At 35.8% G+C, this 15,488-nt stretch overlaps 1 protein-coding gene across 1 annotated transcript in view; it reads right to left on the reverse strand.

Moving 5' to 3' along the window:
* Window positions 1-30: 30 nt before the first annotated feature.
* LOC129578496 (lachesin) overlaps window positions 31-15,488 on the reverse strand; it is a 69,169-nt gene continuing 53,711 nt past the window's right edge. The window contains exons 12-17 of the mRNA XM_055467189.1: window positions 14,572-14,662; window positions 12,207-12,290; window positions 9,968-10,077; window positions 5,919-5,981; window positions 3,428-3,622; window positions 31-2,812 (exon numbers count right to left, since the gene is read on the reverse strand). Of these exons, the coding sequence (XP_055323164.1) occupies window positions 2,727-2,812; window positions 3,428-3,622; window positions 5,919-5,981; window positions 9,968-10,077; window positions 12,207-12,290; window positions 14,572-14,662 (629 nt within the window). The 3' untranslated portion in view covers window positions 31-2,726. The remainder of the gene's footprint in view (window positions 2,813-3,427; window positions 3,623-5,918; window positions 5,982-9,967; window positions 10,078-12,206; window positions 12,291-14,571; window positions 14,663-15,488) is intronic.

Below are 15,488 nucleotides of genomic sequence, written 5' to 3' on the forward strand. Positions count from 1 at the left end.
AAGTGAAAAAAATTATGTTGTTTACGCTTTGGTAAAATAACACCTACTGAAAACTAATGTCAAATGATGTGGCTTTTACGTGAATATAGTTACAGTATAGCCCGATGCGTTATAGTACAAGTTACGCCATCTGTAGTGGAAATTCTTTAAAACTAATGCATACACCCGATACATTTTCGCTCCAAACCATTCATATAATATATGAGATATTAAAACTACTGAAAAAAAATTACCAGGTACTGAAAAGTACTGAATCCAGTCCCGTAATGATCCAGTTTCAGTAGTAACTCGCCCCTTGGACAAATGCCGAACAGTATTTCAAACTAAATCTCTAGTCAATAATAAGTGTTAAGCTGGGCTTTTTACCACCGATACTACTATAGTTGCATTGTTAGAATTGTAGATAAACATCGATTGAGAAGCAGAATGAAAGATAGATAAAAGTGGGGAAGAGCGGGTGAGATGGAAGAGAGAACACATGCTTTTCGGATGTGAAGACGATGAGGAACTAGTCAAACATATTGCATGAAATGATTGGCCCTCAGGAGCCAAAAAGCTTTCAATTCAGAGGATACATTCTAATACCTGGAAATTGAGTCAATGTTAATGCACTTCTTATTTACAAAACGACAAATAAAAATTTTACTACAACCAAACGAATGACGTTTGATGAATTTGAGCACCAAAATGTTCGCTGATGTTCGTTGTTATATTGTAAGATTGGCTTTGTGCTTTCTTTATGTTTGTAGAAAAATAATCAACTAATATATGTTGTTGTTGGTGGAAGATGAGATCTGTTTCGTTCTACGTAAGTGAAAGTGATATTATACATTCATCGAGAATCATCATAGTCTCGTTTGCACAAAGAAAATGATATATAGGCGTTTTTAAACATCTAACGAATTTAAAAACAATATCAGCGGGACCTTATGTACTGCGCGTTGTCTAAGTTTATCTCTTTTCGCTGCTGTTTCTTCTTGTTTTTTTTTTCTTCATGTAAAACAAGTTCTCTTTTTTTACATATACGGGAATTTTCATGTGGACAAATGCTGTGTATGTGTGTATGTCTATGTGGGTTAACTAGTTTAAGAGGCTTTGGCCAGCATTTGACATATGTATATATAAATTCAATCAGCATGAGCCACAAAGTCCCTTCAATCGACTAAGCTGATTGAACTTTTTTTTCTATTCAGTCCAAGTACATTCAAAACGACGGCCAAACTTTGTAGCCGTTTCGTTTGCTTGCAATCGCAAACAAAATGACAATTCTGCGCACATTTTGCGCAATTACAAATGTTCAACATAAGTTTTTTTTCTTTCTTGATTTAACAATCATTCTTACCCATATCATGACTTGAAACATTTAAGAATAACTTCAATGGTGAGCTGTTTAGCTTTGGATTTTCAATAGTCTAAATCATTATTGTTAGGATTTTTTTTATTATTTATAAACAGAGTATTTAAGTTTCTTTTTAGGTGCAATTGGCTGTGCAGAATGGTTGATTTGAGTTTTGGACCAAGGGAACTATTTAGCTGAAAAATATAATGAAACTAGTACAATTTTAAGCTAAATGCTCAACAATAAGTTATAATGTGGTTTCTTTTCGTTTGCTCATTTAAATAAAATATACAAAACTGAAAACAAATCGATTCATTAAATAGTTAAAATTCACATTTAATGTTTTTTTCAGCATAAAAATAAATTTGAAATATTTTTTGTCAATTCGTGTGCATCTGAAATGGTATTTAATATTACCTTGTCAACCGTTTTTTTCGGTTTTTGTTAAGCGGAAATTACATGTCACGACACTGTCAATGAGTCAATTCATGAAAAAAAAAAAGCTAAACAATCATCCAAAATCCAGTGAATTTTCATAACACGAATCATTCTGAATTTTGTTTCAAATCCAAAACGATTCATTAATCCGGCTGACTCATTCATATTTCGACAAAATGAATTTTTGAATAATTTCCATTATCATCATTGGGCCCATCAACACGTTTGCAAGAGCACGACATAACATGTCATCGGCTGATATCACAAACTATTTTCACTCGATGCTAATCATATTATTTATTTGATGGGAACGCACGTGGGAAGGGGGCTGATTTTGAGTGGAATGTTATTGACATCAGCTCATTTTCAACATTTTATAGTCAATATTTTTAGTCGATACAGATGTTAATTCATTTAATTATTATTATATGCAAATCAGAGTAACGCGCGCGAAAATGATACAAAATGTAATAATTTTCCTCATTTCAACGATATTTTACACAATTCGTGATGCAGGTTTTTGTTTTTCATTTGGTTGTTATTTCATGTAATAGTAATTCGTTTAAAATATACTTTGTCTGTTTTTTTTGACACTATTCTTAATCATTGCATAGATATTTTCAGATTTCCAATGTGCTCAACTTGGTCTTTTTTTTGTGGAATAAAAATTTATATTTCTTTTAATGCATTTTTTTTCTTTCTCTTGGAATTTAAAACAAAATACGGTAGCACCGTTTTTATATGCGAAACGAATGATTTGGTTTTTTTATTTTAGGTGTTTTTTTCTTTCTGTTTAAATTCTAATAAGAAAAGCTTTTTACAATTTATCGGAATATAGTTCCAAGTTCCAAAAACCGAGAATACACAAAAATCACATACACTTACACATTAGACTCTCGGAAAATATGTACAATTAAAATTAACAATGTGTATTTTTCGGGATATGGTTTTATGACAATAACAAATACTTGCCGAGGAAAAGTATCGATAGCAGTTTGGCGCATCCAATCAATGCGAATTGATGCGGTGAATTGCCTGCAAAGCAAACGAAAAAAATGAACCCAATAAATTTAATTGAATTTTTTTAACTGCTTTAAGAAATCTAATCATCTTTTCAATGATATGTAGCCTAGGGGACAGACACGATTAAAAAAATAGTGATATTTCGTTTAAAAATAGCAAAGTTAGCAGAAATTAGAGAGACTGAAACTTTTTTGTTCCATACATTAAGCATTGCCAATACATTTTCTTATGGAGGTTGTTTTGTTTATTTACCGTTCTTTGTCAACAAGTCTGCCTATATCAACGCATTGCACTGTACATAGTATATGTCCATAAGAAATGCACAGAGACAATGCAAAAAGATAGGCAGATTTGTTTACAATCAACAATAAATAAACAAAACAAAAATCTCCATAAGGAATGCATTGGTAATACTAAATGTGTGGAAGAAAAAACTAACAAATTTGCAAAAACTTATGTTCTAATTCCATAAGTTGGAATTCCACAATGAAAAAATCGTTCAAAATAGTTGAATTATGACAAATTGATACCGTGTCTTGCCCCCAGTATGTAGCTAATTTTCATTGAAAATGGAATAACAAAAATATGTCCAAGCCGGAAGCAGTTACTTTTCAAAATTGCACTCACCCGAATTTCCATAGTCTTGTGGTGGATATTCCGTGTAGAAGACACTCTGACCAATTGCTACGGAGCCTTTGCGTTGATCGATGGCATTGTTTGACGAGCCGGCAATTGTGTTGCTGCTCGTTTGACCCAGTGTGTCAGAACGAAATATGACTTCAGGTTGAACAACTCGAGTTGTGTCGTTGCGTAACACCGAATCTATGTCGAACACAAGCACAATTACAAATTGATCAAATGTCGTGCACAACAAAAGAAAATAAGAAAAAAAAAAGTAGACGAAAAAAAGTAGACGAAAAAAAGGCCAACAAAAAAAAGCAGACAACACTGTTGGTGTAAACATATTGTTCTGCCCCAAAAATTGTTGCAACGTTTCCTTGACGGAAATCATCACTTTGGGAGTCATTTTCCGATGATAACAAAAGCTTTTCACCATGGCCAGGCACTTTGGTGAGCGCGTATTAAAAACGCGAGAAAAATAAGCGAATATACATCAACATATTAAGCAATTGTTTTAACAGCATCAATTGAGAATGACTTGGCTGGGGTCTCTGGTGTTTCATTACAATTTGTTTGCTTTTTTGTCTGTTCATTTGGGTAAATGCATGGAATAATTTTTTCATAAAAGTTCTCTAAAAAACACATTCACGAAAAAAAGAAGAGTGGAAAGAAAGACAGACGGAGAGAGAGAGAGAGAGAGAGAGAGAGAGAGAGGGGGAGGGAGCCATCGAAAATCTGCTTGGTTGCTTGTTCGTTAAGCGAGTTTGAGCGCTCGTCCTCAATCGAAAATCAAAACAAATCAAGCAAACAAACAAGTTAACCGAAGCGATTACAGGAAATTCCCTGAGCGTTTTCTCGTACATATAACGATCGTGTTCTTATGAGACAAATCATTACGTTTAACATTATTGTGTTGCTTTGATGAAAAACGCTGATAAATAGAAGGAAACGACAGCAAAAATCTCTGTCCAATGATTGCATTTTGCAAACAGAAAATAAAATCAGATTCAGACGACGATTCAGACAATATAGTTGGTTGTGTGTATTTTAGCAACGATAATCGTTTCTTTGTCTTGTCTTTGATGTAGTCGAAAGTTAAAGCAGTGAACACTGGAAAATTGAGCTGCTGCTGCTGCTGAGCCAAAGAAATAACAGCAAATCAACAGTACGAGCATTTTGCTTTAGCGAATAAAATGAAAGACGTTTAACGTCAAATGTCCTATATCTTATTTCATGGGATTTAAGATGTAGACAACAACAAAAAAGGCACAGAGAATGGAAAAAAAAGAGATGGAAGAAGAAGGAGGGAGAAGGGAGAAGAGAGAAAAAATTCTGAAAGAAAACTGCTCAAAGAATATCTTCGGACGGAGTGACTGGTGCAGCACAAACGGACCACAATGAGTAAATTATATGCGAAAATCCGCAAAATAGGATAAAAACATCAGAAATATTTTTTTGTGTATCCTTGCACACGACATAACAAATCAAGGCAATGGCAAACATGAAGTAAATGGGAATGTTAAGAATGTTATGGTCAACCCCTGTGTGACCAGCGTGCTTATACGATCTCTTGCTCGCCCTCTCACTCGTTCTGTATTTTAACTGCCCATACATGAGCATCCATAGATTAGAAAAGAAGACACATAAAAGGAATAACGAAGAAGAACATACACACACACACACGGCTTGTAGAAGTGAATTATGGTTTATGAAGCGTGTACATTCTGCAATCCAACATGCTCTTTATTCGAACACGTTTGCCTTATATGTGGACTGGCAATTGAGCGCTTCGACATGAGCACAACGATATTGGCACGAGAATGAGAAAGAAAAACAGTGCAAACACATACAGGCACGAGGTTGAAAAAAGGAGTAACAGCATCAGTGATTCTGTGCCTTTGAAGAATCTGATTTCGTTCTCAATAATGCATGATCGTGTGAGTGTCTTGTTGTTGTGTCGTTTCGAAAACTGATAAATTTGGAAGTTGCAAAAGTTTGGTCTCGTTGCAAAAGGTAAATGTGATGAGAACGAGAAATCCACTGAACGAAGAGAAATAAAGAAACTCCGCTGCAAAAATACCGAATTCGCGAAGAACATACGCAGCGTCGGTCAAATATATTCAATTTCGGAAATTCATCGATACAGATAGGGAGAGAGAAGGAGAGAAAAAGAGAGACAGAGAGAGAGAGAGAGAGATCGAAGAAATCAAAAATCCATGATACACAAGCCGATTGGAATGGAAGGAATTTGGTAAGGCAAACAAAATACTGAACAAGAAAAATAAATATGAAGGGGTTAGAAGAGATCAAATCGCAAATTGAGACTCTATTCGGCAAAAAGGGAGTGAGGCAGAGACAGAGACGCAAAAAAATCACATGAACGCTTGAATGCAAAACATGAGTATTTCGTTTTCGTATGGATATTTATGATGCCATGTAAAATTGCAATGGGGAGAACATATTGAATATATTATACTTGTACGGCATAGCCACTTACTTGTTTCTTTCGGTTCGCTGATCACATGGGTTAGTTGCTTGGACGTTGACGGTAGGGGAATTTCTGTTGAAGGAAAAAGAACGAAAATTGGTTTGAAGAAAAAAGAAAACATCAGAAAAAAAAAATAATAAGAAGAAGAAGTAAGATTCTCAGGCGGAGAGAGAGAGAGTGTGTGTGGAAAACGCATTAAGCACACATGAAATAAAAAAAGAGAAACATTCACATGCCCATGCATGTACATTTGCGATTTATATTTTAAACATATTTATATTTAAGAGACTATTCAACATGTTCTCTATACATTTTTACATTATGCTTGGAACTTTGCCCATCGAAGAAACGAATGAACGAACGAACGAAGGAATGAATGGCAAAGGGAAGCATACACACTGAAGACAAATAAAAACCAACGGCACATAATGTTATAGACACATACAGCCAGTGCGAATACTATCAATATACTAAATAAACTGCATAAATGTGCGATTGCTGGTACTTCTTGACTGTAAGGCACAATCTCCGCACATACACATCCAGCATACTGCTTGCTCCACTCTCAGTTCCAAGTTTAATTCAAAACACTGATATTTCAAAGTTTACAGCATGTTCACGACGCTTGTTCCCCACAGCTCTTTCATTCGCCAAGCACAAGAAAAAAATAAAGTCAAGCGTGTCCGTTCGCGAGCGAAAAGAAAGAGAAGAGAAAGAATCTACGTGTAATTCGAGGGAAAAAGACAAACGACGAACGAAAGGAGAAAGAGAGAGAGAGAGAGAGAGAGAGAGAGAGAGAGAGAGTGAGTGAAGAAAATCGTAGAGCTTTTACAAACTAATTTTAACGTTTCGAAAAAATTCACGTATTTTGAATGATGGTGATTTTTCCCTAGCGCATACACTCAATACGATACATGCAATGAATGATTAATACGTTGGCCGAAACTCCAATACCAAATGAAATGAATATCCAATTATGTAAAATAAAGGCCAACATTTCATGCATACATACATTGCAAACACACATACTATATCCGTACACTGCACTCATCTCACTCTCTCTATCTCTCTCGGTACAGCGAACCACACTCTGCCACCATTCCACATTTTCTCTCTATCTCTCCCTGTGAATATTTTAGCATTTTTCACTTGGAATATATGCATCAAGTAAATTTGGATAATATTCTGTAGCAGTTTTATTTGATTAGGATGGATGAGTTTATTCTCATAGTGGAAAATCTCCGTGAATATCGCTCCACTGGCAATGGGTTTGATCGAATTTTCAGGGCATACAGCCGAATAAACAACCGAATCAGCTACTTTGTTTGGAAAATTGTTCGTTCCGTTCTGACTTTGACATTCAATAAAAATTGTCGATTGAGCACATTTTCACCCAAATCTTTGCACCGGTTCTGCAAATGTTTAGCCATGAAATAAGCAAAACAACTTTTTGCCTATAAAATAATGGCATTTCATTCAAACACGTTATGTTTGAATGCACAAAGTTATTTTAACTTTTGAAAAACCGCTGGATGAACGAGAAGAAAACGCAGAGTAACAGAAAAAAAACATTCACAATATAACATACACTAAATATTTCGCACACTCATTCTCTCATTTCGTAAAGCAACAAACAGAATATCCAAAAAACTAAATTTGATAGCAAAACGCTCGAAATAGCGGTTCGGTTGTGCATTAAACTGGCATGAAAGTTTAAATTCGATACTTCCGATTAATTAAATTTTAGAGAGCGAGTAGATAACGATATATAGCGCGATCGGTTGGGAGATGGGGTGAGAGTGAAGAGTGGGTGAGAAAAAGCAATAGAACGGGATTTTATGTTTGCCGTTGCAATGATATTCGTCGAACATAGCAAAAGAAAACCATGGATCCGGTACTTCATTAGTGTTTGCAGATGAGATGGCATTGTTGCTATTTTATGCACTGCCTTCAATACAAGGCAACAACTTAAATGCCGCATTGATAGAAAAGTTTAATTGATTTTCATTTCATTCAATAAATAAACTTGTTGTTGAAAACTTTTCTGTCACAAAATTGCACTGTGAACTGTGTTGCTGCTGCTGCTGCTTTTGCTACGGCCAATTCGACAAATGTATATTATAAATCCACTTTCCTTATCAATATAGGGGCAAAAGCACAAAGAGAAAGAAGACCAATCAATGGATGTGAGGGCGAAAGAGAGAGATTGCGAAAAGATTGAGAGAGAGTATCCTTTTCTCGTTCATCTTCATCTGGATAATGGATTTGAATAAGAAAATGAAACTTTCGATTGGACAGAAAAAAAAATCTAATCAGAAATTCAACATCAAAACGGAGCAATTTTAATACAGCGAACATTTTCGATACGTTGATCTAACGACAAACATTTACCTTATCTTCAATCACTGAATATTTTGTTCTAGTTACAAATGGATAAGACCCCGTGCCATTTTATTCCATAGATAGGCTTATTAAAGATTAATAAACTTCGAATTGAATTCAGTTCACCTTAAATGGAATGGCAAATTCGACCGCCTTTTTTCCAATCAATTTGAAATCGACGTATTTCGCCACTTATTTGATTCAATCAAATGAATTAATTCGCAACCGCGATTTACTGAAACATCGAACGCATTTCTTTTCCATTCGCGCACTGTGTCTCTGTCATATACTTAATTCATTGCATGCATCTATCATTTCGATTATTAAATAAAAAGGAAAATCATTGATTTTAGTAATCATGGCAGCTTTTATTTACGTCAAATCAATGTCTGAGGTCTAGACAAAACGCACGGCATTGCATGCATATATACATGTGATGTATAGAATAAGCTCGCGCAAATATTTATTAAATTGAGCGCTTGAAATGCCTTGTTCATTTTCAAAAATTATGGCAGAAATAAAAACGCCCTCACCATATCTACCATCGTTTTTTTGTTGCTCGCATTTGATTATCTGTCTGATATGTATGTTTTGCAGTGAAACAATCAAAAGGAGTGGCAGTCAGCCACAGCAGTTATCCACATTACAACCTATCGTTTTGATTTATTTTCACGCTTGTCGCATGTGACATCGAGCGTCAATAATTTTCATCGTTCATTCATTCACATGGTGCAAAAATTGCGCAAATAACATACAGCACAGAGGAACAGAAAAAAAATGGATAATAGCACTCCAATAAACGGAATAATCCGAAATTTCTTACGTATGTTACATTTCATACATAATCTTTTTCTCTCTCTCGATCTTTTATTCCTTTTTATCCCTCATCGGGCTTTTTTTTTCATCGTCGTCTTCTTCTTCTTTGTACTTTTGCAGGCAAACTGCTCGTAATATGCAATGTGCGCAACGCCTTTATATCAAAATTCATTTGAAATGTGCTCGTTTTTTTTAGCCTTTCTCATTCCATCATCGACATACATATCTTTGCATCAGGCGTGCTTTTTTCTGGCCATAGATGATAAGATGCACAAGAACAACTCGGGTTGTCATCACACTTTTCTTGCTTGTGTTCGCTCGTCATCGTCACATCATTTCGTCTCAATCGAATTCAGTACATTCATTCTTTCTACTTTCTGAACAACGATTCTGCCCGCTGTGAATTGAGTGTAAAGTCTATTTATTTACTTGCATCCATGCTTCATTTGAGCGGTTTCCGTCTTTCACGGAGCTTTACAAACTAATGCTATGCATACACATACACACACACACACACATACATGCGCAATGTTTTTCCACAATCATACTCATCCACGTTGCACTAGTTACAGCGAACAAATTAAAAGAAGAATGTTTGAAACTACCATAAAGAAAAATGATGGCAAAAGAAAGTGCATTTCGATGGATGGGAAAAAAGAAAACGAGATGGTACACACACACACACAAGTAATGAAAAAAAAGATGGCAAAAACGAGAATCTTAGATAATGTAAAAGAACGAACACCGTCGCTGTCGTCGACTACCACGACGACGAAAAATTTGATGAAAAAGTTTTTGAACAAATAATCATCATCTCAAGATATTGAGATGCACATGCATACGGATAGTGAATCGCTTACCATAGACGCGTATTGATCCCTCCGTTTCACCTAAAGAATTTTTCGATATGCATCTGTAGTTGCCAAAGTCCCCATACTGCAAATTCCTTATTGTGAGCTTCATGTGTGCTCTGTTTAAGATACGAATACGGGTTTTTTTTTGTTCCATTTGTCGTCATCGTTGTCGTCGTCATCATCATGGCATATTTCCGATGTACACATGATGGCATCGAGAGAACAAAACCAGAAAAATGAACAGAATGAGGGAAAAAGTGAGCAAAAATTGTTAAAGAAAACGTTATAACGATGATAATAATGCTTGTTTGTTTTTTGTATATATTTGCTTTCACATCAACTTCCTAGCCTCTTCGTCTTGGTTGATTGCGGCACGTTATGGAAAATTCATTTAAAAAATATCATATCGATATTGTGAGCAGCAAACTGCTATGTCTCTCTCTCTCTATGTTTGTAGAGCCGGGAGTTGTTAATAATATGGAATTAGTTGGTGTACGTGTCCATATGAATAGAGTGATAAGTGAAAATCTATCTCAAAATTTATTATCAAGTGATTCCCTTGCATAATGCTTTCCGATGAGTTTCTTCGCAAACTTTGGTGACACACGCCTTATGACAAAAATAATATGAACGCGCTCCGGGTCTGTCTTCCTCTCTGTCGCACACGAGATATGCGTCGAAATGGAATATTCACATCCTCATGAATATTAATATCATTTGTATTTCCCTGCATCCGCCCATGGAATGCCGACGAAAGACGACGAAAGAGAGAGAGAGTGAGAGATGTTGATGCAAGAGCTATTTGCTTTCGATCTGGACATTTGTGCAGTAAACTGCATGGCATCCGATGTCAACAGAACAGGGTTTTTTTTTCTTCTTCACCATTCTTTCCGGGATTCACTGAGGAAACGTATCAAATCATTGAATAACAAAACCATCTCTTTGTTGGCGAAAGAGGAGAAAAATAAAATGAATAGAAATCGAGTTTGTATGTCGTTGGAAATGTCCAAACTGCTAAAACCAGTGGCAACATGTCTTATGTTATTCATTTCTAATTTGGACATGTGAAAAAAAATTCCGAAGAACACCAACGAATCTATTTGATTGCCACTACAAATACAAATACATCTCTTGATATTTGAGTTGAACCAGAGCTGTTTATCGGAAATAAAATCATTCAAGCATTTCGGATACATTTGCGTGCACATAACAAGGTTTAACGCACGCATTACAAGACACCATCAAACAAATTCACAGTAATGCGATACAAATCTGAAGCATATTTGTGGTTTGCCACACTGTGTGCTACTGTGGACCGGTGGCACTGAAACGTGTGCACCGAACGGATTTTCGTCACCTGATTTTTCTATCTTTTTTGCATCGCACAAGCCATACCACTCAAGTCTTGTAAAATCTATTTGAAAGAAGATTTGCATGTGTTTCAACAATAACAATAACAACAACAACAACTATCACCACAGCCGCAGCAATGTAATGTTCATGTGTTCATTTTTGCCAATATCCAGAAACTGTTAGAAGATGTCAATCTGATTTTGCCAAAGTGTTGGAAACATTGCTCCACTGGCGCTGACTGAATATCGTATAGTTGCTTAAATAGGAAATACGTATTTCATGAGAATTTTCCATGGAGTGAGGCAGAGAGAGAATCGGTAGAAATAGCATTGGAAACCAATTTAACAAAAGCAACAACAAAAACACATACACCTTGATGCATTTTCGCAACAAAACGCTCGGATATTTCAATGTGAATTTTGTTAGTGGTTTTTTTTCTCTCTCTCTCTCTCTCTCTCTTTTCTTTGCATTCTGTTTGCATGCGATGCGAACTTCGCATTTATATTCCCCAGTTCACTTTATATCGTTCATCGGTGCAGGTGGAGGATTCTTTTATTTCACGTCTATTTGTTTTGCGAATGTCGAAAACGGTGCGGAGAAAGAAAGAAAGCTAGAGAGAGAAAAAAAAACGTGTGTAAAATACATACACAAATATGTTTGTTTCGAAACCACTTTGTAGACAATAAGGAAATTCGCGAAGAAAATCAGACAGAATAAAAACACCACCATCACAGAGAATGTTTCACCGCAGGAAACGCCATTTCGATGTGAAGGAAGGGAGAGAGAGAGAGGGATGCGAATACGAATGAAGCGTTTGGGAAAAAAATGTGAAGGCATAAATGATATTTATATGCGAGAAAAAAAGAGAAGAAATAGCATTTGTGTTATTCACCTGTAGGAGTTTTCCGTGAAGTCGATCTTGTACTTTTTGCTCGGCAATACCATGACAGAATTATAAACCCAATATATTATTGCTCTGTAAAAAAAGAAAGCGCAATGAAAAAGAGATTTTCTACTGAGATAGATGCTATTTAAATAATACTAGAAAAAAAAACATAAACGGTAAAAATAGCGTTTCACTTGCACAACTCCAAACAAATGAACGACAACACAAAAAAAAAAAAAACGAACAACAAAAAAATGTTTTGTGTGAATAAAACCGAGTGATGATATGCAGTCACAGCTGCTTTATTGCAATCGTAGCCCGTATCAGATGAACGAATCATCGCCATTGCATTGGTCGGCACGGGATAGATGAGCAAGAAAAAATCGAAACCAATTATGATGGAATGCTTGCATTTTATCATTTACAGGACTCGTTCGTTCATTTCCATTCCGGGAATGTATGTGCTCGTCGTCATCGTCGTATATTCTTTTTCAATGCAGATTAAACAATGTAACACTTACAATCTTGAAAGTAGAATCGAGCTATTCCTAAATACTGGATGAATCGGGCGCAGAAATTTTTCTTTATACTCAAATGGATTACAATATTTTCTCCATTGGGCATAAATATAAATAAAAATCCTCACCCAAGCTCATTATGTGCTCAAATTTTCAGTAGAAAAGTGAGGAAAAATATCACACGATCATAAAATCGGGGTAAATACAAAATAAGTTCATCTCCTCGACTCATTTTAGTAAATTTTAACCAATTTTGTCCGTATCATCATATCCAAAAAGGGTTCCCTATATTATTACTATTTTTTCTGCTTTCATACTCTGTTTTGGTGAACGGTGTCTCCCCAGAATGATAAAATCGTTTGCTTTTGTCTTTATGAATATTGAATATCAATAACATTTCACACCGTTCACCAAGTGTGCACATATAACAAAAGCTCGTGCAAATGATTGTGTGACACAACGCTCGATCCAACGATGTATACATAATTTGCAGTCATAACGACAATGTGTGCAACTGGAAATGTTATAGTATTTCATTCAATTTTTTTTTCCGTTGAAGAATAAAGAGAAGTTGAAGAACAAAAAAAAGAGAAGAACAAACGAATGAACCGAGAAGAAAAAAGCATCGTTGGTCGCAACATTTTTTTATACGATAGTTCAGTTCACTCGTTTTCGATTTTGCAAGAAAATTTTGTAGCATATCGACGGATGTGAAATGAGCTGCTCGTTTTGTATGTGTGCACAAGGAATGCGATGCTCACTTGTATGCCATATTGTCGATGACTAAGTATGAGACAATGTGTATCGTTAAATGTAAGTATGGTGAAACGATCGAGGGCCATTCACAGGGTACGCAGGTCGACATAGAAGAATGGAGCGAAACGGGAGAGAGAGAGAGAGAGAGAGAGACGGAAAGAGAAGAAAAAAAATGCGAAACGAAGCGGCAGTAGGAATACAATGTCAAAGAGAAACGAAATTAAAGTATGATTTTGAGGGAAAATGGGAAAAGCACAAGATATCGAAAATATGAAAGTTTTATCATTTTGAAAGTGTGCAAAGATATTGAACCCAAGCAAAATCAGTGCATGTAAGGGTTTTATCGATAGCATAGCATTCGAAATGCATGCATTTAGCAAACGTAGCAACTTCTTTATGCCACTGGGTTTCGTTTTTTTTTGTGTGAGAGAGTGTGTGTGTTGGACATATGCAATTTCGGTCGTTTGTACCCGTATTCGATGAGAAAGAGCGAAATTTGAAAATGTTCGCATACATACACACGTAATGTCGTTTTTTTTTCCTTTTCTCACGCTTATTGGTTCATATAAATTTTCAGTTTGAATTGAGTCGTATTTATTTTTTTCTTCACCATTATTATTACTATTATCATCATCATTACTCCGATTTTGTTTTTTTTTTCGTTTCGTTTCATTTCTTTTTTGGCACTTCTCTTCTGTGTTTGTGTTTTTCTCTCGCATTCACCAGCACTCGATGCATCTATACAGTCAAATTTAGTGCCGAAATGTTGTAGTTAATGTCGCTAACGTAAATGAGTGAATATCTATATCAAAATGTTTATGTTGCAATGCACACAGTCGTTTGTTCATTTTCTTTATTCGAGCTACAAATTGCAAACGATTCAAACGAAATGTGTTGCAACGAAACGAAATCGCACATAACAAATAAATCTATGGAAATGAAAGGAAAGGAGAAAACAAAAACAAATCATAATACAAAAACATACACACTCATGCATACACATTTTGTATTAAACACAGACAACACTCACACAATAATATACGGAGTGAGAAAGAAATGCTGAAAAAAAAATTATATAAAATGGATTTTTAATGTACTTTGGATGTGCTTCTGTATTACAATCAATTGTGACATCAGTTCCAGCTGGTGCGCCAACTAGCTGATTTGGGACGAATATCATTGGTGAAACTGTTCATTCATCGTCCGTTTGGTTCCATTCGGTGTGTTTTTCCATGTGTTTTTGTGTGGAAGTGTGTATGTCGAGATTGTCGATGATTCAGATGATGGGGCGCGTGTTTGTTTCGTGTGTGATTCGTCGTTTGGATTGGGTCGTCATATCGCATGTGTGTTTACATGCGTGTTATAGCATTTTGGGCCATCCGTTGCAACGCGGAAAATACGTGAGAACCCAAACGTTGTTATTACAATTTTTGTTTGAATTTTTGATGTGTATGATTTTTTTGTTTCGTTCATTCGTCGTATGGGTTTTTTTGTCGGCATCCGGCAACGCAATGATGATACAGACATCAAATCAATACATTGTTGAGCATTGCAGAGGGAAGAAAACACGGAGCATCAGCAAAGAAATATGAGAAAGAAGAAAAAGAAGAAAAGGAAAGGAAAAAAAATGACATTAGTAAAGTGGAGAAGAAATAAATTTCGTGCGATTTAAGAAAATATTTCATCTCAATTCAGTAGTACAAGCACACACACAGCGTGCGCATACTGGACGTATTGGGAATGGATGTGTGTGGAACACCGTATGTTTGTTATTCAATCGAAATACATATATCTATAGGAATGTTCATTATTAATGCTTTTTGCTTGGTGCTTTATTTAATCTTTTTGGCTTTGCATCGACGGATGATCGACGGACGGCAGGAACACTCGCTCTGGAGATACCACTCGACTCACAACACTCGGATAAGAACGGAGAGAGAGAGAGAGTGATGTACGCATATATTGTCTGCCTGATGTCGACTGGGACACAAAAGTGATAAAAATGGAGACGAAA

The sequence above is a fragment of the Sitodiplosis mosellana genome, unplaced genomic scaffold (genome assembly GCF_009176505.1).
Source record: "Sitodiplosis mosellana isolate CC-2019 unplaced genomic scaffold, AAFC_SMos_1.0 Smas_scaffold_6226, whole genome shotgun sequence".
NCBI classification, from domain to species: Eukaryota; Metazoa; Arthropoda; class Insecta; order Diptera; family Cecidomyiidae; genus Sitodiplosis; species Sitodiplosis mosellana.